The 12,768-nt window shown below is 42.3% G+C and overlaps 1 protein-coding gene across 3 annotated transcripts in view; it reads right to left on the bottom strand.

The window, feature by feature from the left end:
• The window catches only part of STOX1 (storkhead box 1), a 34,368-nt gene extending 21,600 nt beyond the window's left edge, over nt 1-12,768 (bottom strand). Inside the window, exon 1 of one of the 3 annotated variants that reach the window (XM_061635192.1) lies at nt 12,171-12,768. In XM_061635192.1, coding sequence (XP_061491176.1) covers nt 12,171-12,537 — 367 coding nt within the window. In that variant the 5' untranslated portion in view covers nt 12,538-12,768. Of the gene's footprint in view, nt 1-12,106 lie in introns of all 3 variants that reach the window. The other 2 variants (XM_061635191.1, XM_061635193.1) reach the window with 2 other exon arrangements.

The following is a 12,768-nucleotide window of genomic DNA, read 5'->3' as shown; positions in this document are numbered from 1 at the left end:
TATTTAGTCTAGGAAGAAAAAACCTTCTGTTTAAGAGAAGAGTTAAAGCACTTAAAAATTCATGCACCAAAAAAAAAAATATTGTATGTTAAGGCACCTTCTTTAACTTCTGTACCATGTAAGCAGTACATATTGTGCTCACTTACAACGTAACCTCTAGGCACCTCTACTTTGTTTCAGCCCCAGTCTTCCTCTACAAACTGAGGAAGAGTTTCACCTGATTTGTTTTGATGCCTGGAGCTCCATTCATCATACAACATAACAAATGGACAAAGGACTATTTTCTGAGCACGAAACTTGCATAATATGGCACCTCCGTTTGCAGGCAAATAAAGAAACAACCACACAATGCGTTTCAATATACTTTAGCGCACTAAAGCTAATGTTTTTTCGAGTTAATGCGTGTAACCAATTGCTAAAGGAGCTTTCCTGACTGCTGAGCAGGCATTATTTGTACATAACGGAAACATGAAATAAACCTTTAACTAAGATTGCTTCCACAGTATCTGCTTATTGTGCATTCATCCTGATTTACTTGCGCAAAGTTCTCAGGGAAGTTATATGAAGTTGGATGTTGATTAAGCATTCATTCTGATTTGTTTGAAAGGAGGTTGGTTATATGATGTTGTGTGACACAATTGTTATACTATAGTTTCCAGTGCATTTTCCAGTCACTGCTTTCTGCAAAAAGTTCATTTTTTAAAAAAGTGCGTGTATTGTACAAGAGCATCAAATCCACTTTAATGACACAACCTGAATTTACTGATATGGGATTGAATCCCAGCTGCAAAAAAGCAACAGTCTGGAAGTGCCCTAAGCTGAGCAGCACTGCAATGTGGATCTGCAGAAAATATTGTACTTCAGGAAAGGGTGTGTTACACCAGCAATGTTTGCTGATTTATTTATTATTTAATTTTTATCCCAACTTTCCTCCAAGGAGCTGAAAATGGCACATTGTTACCACCACCACCACCATTTTAACAACCCTATAAGATAGGTGGAGAGGCAATGACTGACCCATGATCATCCAGCGAGTTTCATAGCCAAGTGGGGATCTGAGCCTGGGTCTCCCCAATTACTGCTGTAATTGCATTCCAAGAAAACAAGATTAATGAGAGAGGCCCTGCTATATATCACATTTTTTTTCATCTCAAGAAAGGTGCTGTGTGGTGCCACAATGATTGTTTCAAAAGAGGGCTTGTTTATATAACCACTAAGCACATTGCTGGCAGCTTTTCTGGGAGGACCTCAATTCCTATTCTCCCATGTCAAATATTTCATGAGAGCTTCACCACAGACTCACAGTGGGCCTAGATATATCATTGTTAAACACACAACTGGGCTGCGGTGGAGCCCTCAGAAAATCAGTTTGGCATGAGTAAATTGTGATCTAGACTTGGGAAGGGAGAAGGAACAATTCATGTTTTCAGTGATCATATGAACCACTCCTGGTTTTGAAACAAGTAAGAAAACATAGTAGGACAGGGAAATGAAGCATAAGATATTTCAAGAGACACAGTGGGACTGATAACTTTCACATTACTGTGTCAGTAACTAAAAGAGACCATTGATTTTGGAGAAACCTAAAACCCAAGTACTCCAGAGGGTATGCAGGAATACCTACAAAATGGTATCAAGCACCAGCTAAAAAGAGGAAGGAAGGATTATTTGGGCTTAGCAATCAAAATATGAGGCACAAAAGTCAGCAGCAGATGGTTGTGCTCCTGGAGCTCATATATAACACAGACTTTGTTCTTGCCCTTAGAGGAGATATTTGGGGTGGGGGTGGGGAGCGAAAGGAACCACCAGGTTTAAATTGAAACCATTTCACTAAAAGCCCAGAAAACATATGGAACACATTACAAGGTAAAAGCCACAAAGGCAAGCCACATGAATGTGTTCCACAGGCATCGGGACGTTTTTATGGAATGAAAAGATACCATAGGGAGCTGTCCCGTCCAGAGCCCAAAGAATGAGGCTGGAGTGTGTGTGCAAGTAAATCTCGTTTTATTAGAGTAATGGATACATCAAAGGCATTGCGCTTCATAGGAAACCCTACGCTAACTCACTAGAGTCCCTAACTATACTCTAGACATGCTCTGCCTCCTGCCCCTTCTGAGTTGGCTGCAGCGCAACAGGAGCGGGAACACACAAAGGAACAGATGTAAGAGGAGGAGATGGTTTATTGGGCCAAAGAAGTCTGTCCTGTGGAGCATGTTATAGAGTTCTAATATTAGTCCTGAATACTCAAAGTACAATGTATCAACTGTTGCCAGATTAAAGGTGTGGAAAATGCACCTTGGCTTGGTTTACCTGAACAGTGCTGGAATGTTCTCCAGCACAAGTCCCATTCATATAGATAGGAGTCGCACAAGAGCACGGTAGTGAGGTTTGCACAGGAGAACTTCCCTGTGGATAGTGCTTTGGCCCACAAAGCATTAAAGCAAAGCTATCACTAGCAGGGCCCTGCAATTTTGTGTTTGTTTTTCCTGGACTTTTTGGAAGCTATTCACTCTGCCTTTCTAGTGTAGAACCTCCTATCTTCCGCTTTTAAAAAGAAAAAAGGCAGAAATATTATCCTTCTGTGCAAAGCTATACTAGCCTTCCCTCCCTATACATTAAATAGGTGCAGGATATTGTACCACTAGCACTGGATCAACTTGGGGAGTGTGTACTAAGAATGAAATGGAGGGGCAAGCTGTCATCTGGAAAGGCTCTGAGAGAACTCCCACTGGATGCTCTCAGCTTTCCCTTCTGTACAAAGTTATTGTTCCAACATTTCCTGAGCAAGTGTTAATAATTACCACCTTATAAGCTCGGCACCTTGTTGTAATATGTACACACATTAGATCTTCAGGCTCAAGCAAGCCTGTACATGACATACAACAAGCATATAGCTTAATGATTAGCTGCAGCGCAAAACACACGTTAGATTTTTGCTAAGATCACTCTACAGACTGCCATATTACCATGTCAAAAGTGATCCAAGATAATCAGTAAACTGTAATCCAAGCTCCAAAGCACCCTTCAAAATAGTTCGGGAGTCCTGTAATCCAACTGTAATTTGTTATGGGCATGCACGTGTGGAAACATTAATGTTGTAATAACACACATATTGATTAATGGCAAACATCACAAAGAACTATTATAATTTTTAACTTTATGCTACTTTTTCAGTCCACCATCAATTAGGAAATTTGGCTATTTAGGATACTAGCTGTTAAAAGGATAGCTGATTGTTGCATATAAAAGAAAAAGAGAAATTATTCTGATATACATGATACAAGATAGGTAAATCATTGATTTTAGCACTTCCCAATCCAAGCTCTATACCTAACATATGCTAGAATGCTTGTTAGGGTTCAATTGACTATTTTCCACTTTTTGTCCTGCAACAACATTCACTGGCACACAGATATGGCACAGGCAATTTTAGTATGGCATGTGAAAATATCTCCAGTTTCATCTTTAGAAGGTGTATTGAAAGATTAATGCAATGATTCTCACTAGGGTTGAGCATCTGACTATCAAAGAACATGTGGTTAATTAGCTAAAATATTGGTCAAATAATTGCAAAATAAGTCAAGTATTTGTAAAACATTTAATTTATTAGAATAATATTAGAAATGAGAAAAATAAAGAGAAAATTTAACGTCAACAGGTTTGATGATCACACTAATTAAGAACAAATTAGTTAATTCCTATCAAGAAATAATAAAATTAAATATGAATTATTATAACTTTGAACCATGCTAAGTAAGATTTCTATAATCTAACCAATGCACTAACAGTTCTTCTCTTTGGTGTTTCATATTGGAACACTAGGACCAGCCTATTTATAATTATTTTAAAAATGAAATTAAAATAGAAAACACAAGAAAGAACGTCTTTGCATAATCTGCATCATCATCATCAGTATCACTCTTCATTAAATGTTTGGCCATTGTCAAATAATAGGCAGTCAGTTGACAATGGTTGCATTCAGACGAACATAACCAGCAACATAACCTCCCGACCCTTGCCCTTCTTGGCTTATTAAAGCTTGCCAAAGGGGTTTGACTGAGTGGATCCAGAGTGTGGTCAACACATCATTGCGGGAGGGAGTGGTTCCAGCCGCCTTGACAGAGGCAGTGATCCGACCACTCCTGAAAAAGCCCACCCTGGACCCATTGGTTTGTGACAACTACCAACCGGTTGCAAATACCCCCTTTTTAGGGAAGGTGATTGAGAGGGTTGTGGCGCAGCAGTTGCAGGTACTCTTGGATGAAACAGATTGTCTTGACTCATCCCAGTCTGGGTTCAGGCCTGGTTATGGGACTGAATCGGCCTTGGTCGCCCTGATGGATGACCTTTATTGGGAGGACAGGGGGAGTGCGACCCTGTTATTCTTATTTGATCTCTCAGCGGCTTTTGATACCATTGACCATGGTATCCTTCTGGGCCGACTTGGTGAGATGGGTATTGGAGGCACTGTTTTACAGTGGTTCCGATCCTATCTCCAGGGTTGCTCTCAGAGAATAGCATTGAGTGACTGTCTTTCGGCCCCCTGGCAGCTGTTCTGTGGGGTGCCGCAGGGTACCATCTTGTCCCCCATGCTGTTTAACATCTATATGGAGCCCTTGGGAGCAGTCATCAGGAGCTTTGGGGCGAGGTGTCAGCAGTATGCTGACGATACCCAGCTCTATTTCTCCATAACATCTGAATTGGGAGAGGCCGTGCAAACCCTGGACCGCTGCCTGGACTCGGTGGTGGGCTGGATGAGGGCCAATAAACTGAGTCTGGATCCTAACAACACGGAGGCACTGTGGGTTGGTGGTTCCCCGGTTTGGATGGTTGGTCGGTTGCCTCCTTTGGATGGGTTCGTACTCCCTCTGAAAGAGCAAGTTCGTAGTCTGTGGGTGCTCCTGGACCAATCTTTGTCGCTAGAAGCCCAGGTGACCTCTATGGCTATGAGTGCCTTTTACCAGCTTCAACTGATAAGAAAGCCTGACCACTGTTGTCCATGCACTGGTAACCTCCAGGCTGGATTACTGTAATGCGCTCTATGGGGGGCTGCTCTTGAGGTTGGTCTGGAAGTTGCAGCTGGTTCAAAATGTGGCGGTGAGACTGCTCACTGGGGCAGGGTATCGCAAACATGTCACCCCACTGCTGAAAGAATTGCACTGGCTGCCCATTTGCTAATGGGCCAAGTTCAAGGTACTAGTTCTGGTGTACAAAGCCCTATACAGCTTAGAACCAGGATACCTGAAAGACTGTCTTACCCCTTATATACCCAGTCAATCACTGCACTTTGCAGGTGAGGGCCTCCTGCAGATACCATCTTATCAGGAGGTCCGTTCTGCACAACATAGGAAACGGACCTTTAGTGTGGTAGCACCTACCCTGTGGAATTCCCTCCCCTTAAATATTAGGCAGGCGCCATCTCTGTTATCTTTTCGGCGCCTATTGAAGACTTTCCTCTTTCAAGAAGCCTTTTAAGTTAAGACCTATCGCAGTCTGCATCTGTGTTGGAATTGTTTTTAATATTTTTTAAAAACATTTTCCCCCTAAACAATATGTTTTTTTAAACATTTTTATTTAAGATGTTTTAAAAGCTTTTTTAAAGAATGTTTTAAAAGTTGTTTTGTTTTAATGTATTTTAAGGTCTGTTTTTATGATGTTTTGAAGTGTTTTTTTCTGCTTTTGTTTGCCACCCTGGGCTCCTGTTGGGAGGAAGGGTGGGATATAAATTAAATAATAAATACATAACTTATGCCAGTTTCCTCCCCCTTTTGTGCAAGCAAGCAAACATATCAGTAAGTCTTCCTGTACTTCTCACTGCAAGCTGCCCCTGTTGAAAGAGAGCAAATCTCTTCAGATATAGGAAATGCCTCACATTCCTTCCTTCTGATCCCTTAGCAACAGTGATTTAGGCTGCAATCCAATACACACTTACCTGGGAGTAAGTCCCAATCAACCCAATGGAGTTTACTTCTGAGTAGACATGTATTGGATTGCAGCCTAAGTGACCTTATCAACAACAGTCCCTCTGTATCTGCCTAACAAGCCTTAGAAAGTTGCCTCCAAGTTTTGCCTTCTAACTTTCTTTATAGATGTCCAATTGACATCAAGCTAAGTGTCTGGATGTCCTGTTTGGGGGGATGTGAAGATGAACTAGAAATCTTTCAGTTTTACCCCACAATGAACTTAATTCACACTTAGTTCACCTGACAATTACAGGAACTACTTTCAGGTGCAGTACAGAGATTTTTGAACTTCATTCAACTGAACCCTGGAACGATATTCCACTTAATCCACGTCAATGTAGTTAAGAATGAGCTGTGTGATGAAAAAATATGTTATTTGATTTACTCTAACAACAGACTCAAACCAACATATGAAAGGGAAATACACAGGTATATTGTGGTGTACTTCCTTCTTATTTCTAGAGTGAATATTTTCCCCTGTACCTTGTTGAAATGTTATGCTTACTTGTTTCTGGAAGACTATGCAATTGCAAGCAAGGACACATGGTGTATAATCTAATTTACACAATACCTGTTCAAACTGTCTTGCTCCTTTGTTTTAAAAACCATTCAGTCTGAGCATCTAACACTGGGATGGATCCAGACTTAATCATGCTTAGAGTAGATGCATTAAAATCAGTGGGATTTAAGTTAGACATGACTACTCTGCTCTTAGCATAACTGAGTCTGGATTCAACCCACTATCTTTTATTTTTGCTTTGGACACTTACATTTAAAGAAGAGTTCTATGTAACTCAAAACTCAGTTCCAGCATTCTAAATGTTAGTTGGTCCAGTATAGGTCTCACCTTCCTATGTTTATTGTTTGTTCAGTGATACTAATGTGGCTCTCAAAATTCTTATCCAACATAATAACCAAGGAGGCCACAGGTGTGCAGTCTGAAGCAGGATAATTCTGACTAATGTCTGCAGACATAACAACAGCTATATTCAATTATGAGATGAGATTAAGAAGATTTAAAAAAGAACTAGTTTATACAACCACTAATCCAGAAATAACCTTTTCACTTACTTCAGTCTGTGACTTGCTTATAGTCATGGTATAATTTGCCTCTCACTTTCTTTCCTGGAATGAATAAACATTATTCTTGGGGTGAACAGATAAGTGGTAACTGTACCTTCCCCTCTCTTTCCTGCCACAGACAGCCTGTCTACAGACACGACACAGCCTTAATCTGATTCAGTACTGATCCATCTAGCCTATGGTGACTTTTCCTCACAAAGGTAATCTCTGTGGTTTTATCATTTTTGTTGGAAAATTAGTGATTTGTATTCTGTCTATGTATGAGGTTAGCCAAAATCAGCACTTGGAAGTTTAACTACTATTGTGCGATCAGTTCATACTAAGTTATACAGGTCCCAATATGTGAATCTTCTCAACTGTCTTGGGGGTGTGAAAATGTAAGAAGGCAGACTATAATTTAATTAATTTATTGCAGCCTATTAGTTATTAATCAGTGGTTCTCTCTGGTGCTAGAATCACTTTTGCATCCATGAAAAAACAGACACAGAAAGTTCCAAAAATTGAATAATATTTACTTTGGTAAAAATGGAACTAGATGGGCATTTACTGAATAGCGAAGAAAAAGAAGAACAGGCCAAACTAGTGCAACATTCTGTTCCCACAGGGGCCAACCAGATGCCTGTGGAAAGTCCACCAGCAGTACCTGAGCACAACAGCACTATACCCACTTGTGCACCCCAACAACTGATATTTAGATGCATTTTTTGCTAGAGGATCAGCAATTTCACATTTACGTTAAGAACCCTTGGGTGGATGCCATCTGGACCCAGTGATTTGTTCATTTTTAATTTGTCAATATATTCTATAATGGTGATATGGATTTGCTAAGCCCAGCTAAACTCCCAGAAACTTAAGCTCCATCTAGTATAGATGAAATCAAGGAAGGCATCTGAAGGGCAACTGCAGACTTAAAGCAGTCCGATGTGGAGAGGTTATAGAGGGGCAGCATATACCATCGGATATCTAGTGGTAGCAGCAAAGAAAGTAATTTGGTGTTTGTGTATTTTTGGGGTGAAAGGGCATAAGGAGGAAACTATCCTCAGGTCTAGTAATTTAAGAGTGCATACAACAATTTCATTACAATATAGAAGTGCATTTCTATCCCTCATGAATGTGGAAGCAAAATTCAAAATGTATGGGCTACCTCTGTTGCAGCCTGCAACTTTTCAACTTGAGAATCAAACAGTTTTTGGTATTTGCTGGACTTGCCATCTACGGCACAGGTGTCTTTGGTTATGAGATGGGCTGGCTTGCTGGTTCCCAAACAGCTTAGAGCCAAATCGAAGTTGACAAGGAATAACATAACTGGCCTTTAGGGAAGGGGGATTCCAGCTGCACACTTGCCAATAAATGATCAGAATTTGGTGGCTCAATTCACCACCAAAGTCAGCAACAACTCTGAGACTTGAGACTGCTTAAATCTTAACTCAAGGTGAACTCATTCTCAGTTCTGCATTAACATGGCTACTATTTTCTGCACTCCTTTCCCTATTTTCCATCAATCCCTAATCTCTATTCCATACCATGTTCAGCCTCTTACTGAGGGCCAAACTAGATGTGACAGCAACAGAGCTGCATACAGAATCAGGTCTCCCACTGAATCCTATGAAAGAGGTGGACAGAGGAGGAAATTTAAAGTACAAGCTTGGGCAGCAGCAGCTGAACCCCTCCCTGCTTGTTCTTCCTCACAGCTACTTTTTTCAGTCATTTTATTCTTGGAGGAGCATTCTGGCAAGAAGTAATCCCCCAATGGGAGGAAAAACATCTAAAAATAAGAGCTTGGGGTGGAAAAGTGCAGGCGAGGGCCCTCTGTAGGGATTAGCAGCAGACTAAATTCTGCGCACTGGTCTGCCACATTCTAGTTTACATGTTCGTTGCACAGAAACATTATATATGTGAAGCACTTAATATATGGCACTTTTCCTAAGAATTCTTCTTATATTATTACCACCTTAGGAAACCCCTACAGATATTATTAGCCTGAGATTTTACCAGTATTAATCAGGCCCTTATTGTTAAAATGGTAATCACAGGCTGAAGCATGTAGGCAAGATCTAGGAGAAGAGCTCCTCAGTAACCACAGGACTCTTGCCTCTTCCTAATTCCTCTGACGGTAAGGAAACATGTAAGAGCACCAGCACAGTCCTTACAAATGTGATAAAGGAAACTCAATCACCCTAAACTCAGTGTTGTATAATTAGGCAAGAATCCTGAAAATATGAACTTTCAGCTACTCTGATCATGAGCATTTCTACAAAGAACTTTGTGCAATCTTTTTAATGGATTTCTTGCACTTGAATATGAGACCATGTGCACCCCCACTTGCAAGAAATTCCTGAAAGACTAACACAGAAGGAATTGTATTACTTGGTGGTTAATTTCAACAGTACTCCGCATGAGCACAAGAGTCTCCCATATGGATCCAATTGCAGGATCAAACAGATAGCTGTTAAGTGAAAACTTACAACAGTGTTTATAGAATTCAGCATTTGTAACCATTTCCTTTATATGTTGGCTTTCACTCATAGTACATATGAAGTCAAGAGTACTACACTAGAGAGTATGGCTGAAAATTGCTACACTTATAGGAACAATCATGTTTTCTCTAACATACTGGTTTTACTATGCACACAGGTGTCACAAAATCCATACAAGGTCCCCGCTTTGCAGTGCCACGGGAGATTAATATTCACCAAAGCAAAACCACACAAATATAAATATTTAAGTGTCTGGGTTTAAGGGGAAAATATGTAGGAAGTCTTTAAATAAAGTTTGACTGAGGCAACCCAAAACTTGCTAACATCTCAGCAGTTAAAACAAATAGTATTTTCATCCTGCTTGAAAATTTTATTCTTTTCTTTAAAAAAATTAGTCGTTTAACTTGAGGGCATGTGGGTATCCCCAGAAGAGCTTATTCCTCTCTGAAATAAAAGAGCCTTTTTCTTTTTTCAATTAAAATAGCAGTATGCTCCCACTAGCCCCACAGAGCCAGCAAGAAAGGAAAAGATTAACCTTTGGAGGGCCTACATTGTGTGACAAATCCTTGTTTGCCTTCTCCCCACCCTTCCATCTCTCTAAACACAATAGCACAACCACAAGGTTCTCTCTGGTGAGCTAAGGAACCCTTAGGTAGGGCAATGAAGAGATTACAGTCAACATGACACACACACACCAACTAACAGGAAACACTGGACATTTTTCTTCAGTCACCGTCCTAAGCCTAACAAGGAATGCATAGCCCAAATGCTCGCTTCCAATATTGTTTTTTTAAAAGTTGGTTCAGTAAGAGGTTAACGGTTTACTTGCCCTATATTTCTTAACCTGAGTTGTGGTAATCAAGGACCTCCCACCATACTGAACAATCAGATTGAAATTATTGGGGGGGGGGAGGAAACAGCTTTTTCTGAAAGCATGAAGTTCACACCCTTTTAACTCAGGTTAAAAGCTAAATGCCAGTGTACACTTGGAAGCTGACTTAAAAGAATTTGCATGGTGAACTGTTCATTTGTAATTTCTTTATTATTTCTTTATTAAAATTTTTAGTCGCTTTCCTTCCTAAAAATGAACCCAAAGAGACATACAGTAAAAAGATTAAAACCAATGTAAAACTAACACAAATAAAAAATTAGAAAAACACAATACATGGATAAGATGGTGGAACAATCCATCCCCTAAAAGGGGCTACAACGTCAAAAGCCTTCCACCACCACCCCCTCATTAAGAGCCAAATGCCTGGGAGAAGTGGAATGCTTTTGCCTGGCACCTAAAGATAGATAATGATGGTGCCAAGTGTGGCTCTCTGTAGGGTGCAGTCCATAAGCAGGGGCCACCACTGAGAAAGCCTGTTCTTGTATCACCACCCTCCGCACCTCTCTCGGAGGAGGCACACAAAGAAGGGCCTCAGATGCTGAATGCAGAGTCTGGGTTGGTTCATATGGGGAGAGGTGGCCTTTGAGATATTCGGATCCTGAACCGTATAAGGTTTTATAGGTCAAAATCAGCACTTTGAATTGAGCCCAGAAACTAATTGGTAACCAGTGCAGTTGAGCTGGAATTGGTGTTACCTTCTTGCCCCAATGAGCAATCTGGCTGTTGAATTCTGCATTAGCTGCAGTTTTTGAACTTTCAACGGCAGCCCCACGTATAATGCACTGCAATAATCTAGTTTAGAAGTTACTATTTGGGCAATTTTCTCATCACCATCACAAACACAAAAAGAGAGAAAGACTCTGTGGTACCAGAGAGAGAAGTCTAGGCCACAACACATGGCATGGAGCAACTTAAATTGGCTTCCACACAGTGGCTATAACATGTTCCATCACTTTTAGCCACCATCCCGATGCCGTATTCATAAATGTTATTTACAGCCTGCTCTCCCGGGCCTTCACACATAACTGTATTACACCTGCAGGGGGCCTTGTAACACTCTTTTATCAACCCCCTAACAGTTATTACTAATTTTTATAACTCTTCTGGGAGTTCATGTTTCGTCATTCTCTTTTGACTCTATTGTAAAGGCAGAACTGTGTCTTAAGATCGGATATCTTACAAACGAATCGCTCTGACTTCCTTTGATTTAGTTAGCACATTTTATATTCTCCCTTTCTTCTATTACAGAACTCGTTTGGTTCTCAGCGCAGTCTCCCATCCAGGCACTGACCAGGTCCAGAACTCTTAGGCCTGCATCACATGCCCTGAGACCATGAGGTAAGAGCGCCAACTGCAGGAAGAAAAAAAATGCTCTGCAGGTGCTCAAACACACGCCATTAATACTGCACATGCTCAGGGGTTAACCGCATCCTTAAGGTTGCCATTTTCCCCAACCCCAATACTTCAAAAGGATCCAGAACCAGGTTAAGCAACACCTAGTGGATAAAAGATCCAGAGGTCGGTTCTGGATTAAGCCGGCAGATGAAGAAACAGAACACGGATTGGATCCAGCGCGTAAAGGGAGGAGCCAAGAGAGAAGCTTGCGGCTTACAGGTGGGAGCTTGGCTCAACCTGGCGTTTTAGCGACTTTTTCTGAGTCCGACACCGGCGAGTGGGTAAGAACGCACCTTTCCTGCCGGGACCAGTAAAATACCGGCTGCTGGACCAACGTGCTCGCTCACGCTCACTCACCCACAGCCCTGATGAGAAAGCCCTTGGGCGGGCGCAGCGCCCTGCGGAGCCAAGCATCGCGGAGGAGCTGCAGCGGGGCGCTGGGGCCCTGCAGCAAGAGCACGCCGCCCCTCAGCCAGCCCTGCAGCCAAACCCGCGCAACGGCGTGCGCCAGCCCGGCGTTCCAGTAGCAGGCGGCGTTGGCGCGCCGGAACGCCTGGAACACGGCCGCGCCGCTCGCCTCGTCGTCCCAGCAGCCCGGCTCCGGCTCGTCCGGGGTTGCCTCCTCTTCGTTCTGCTCATGCAGGCGGCGCAACACCAGAGCCAGCGAGTTGGGGGCCAGCTGCACGGCGCGCCGAGGCGGCGTTGGCGACGACGACATCGACATCTTGGAGAGGGATATACAGGCTGCGGCGACGCGGAACTCTGACCGTTATTCCCGCTCGGTACTACTCCGCCTTCCGCCGCTACCAAGGGAACCGAGCTCTCCTGGCAGGGGGCGGGGAAGAAGCTGGCCTGTCTCCACACGGTGGGCAGGGCCAGTCGGAGAGCCACTTGCTGCTGCTCGACCCTTCTGCCTGCCTAGTGAAAGAGCACGTACAGCAATCCTCTTTCCCAA

The sequence above is a fragment of the Rhineura floridana genome, chromosome 7 (assembly GCF_030035675.1).
Source record: "Rhineura floridana isolate rRhiFlo1 chromosome 7, rRhiFlo1.hap2, whole genome shotgun sequence".
Lineage (NCBI taxonomy): Eukaryota > Metazoa > Chordata > Lepidosauria > Squamata > Rhineuridae > Rhineura > Rhineura floridana.
This window is presented reverse-complemented; position numbering and strand designations above follow the sequence as displayed.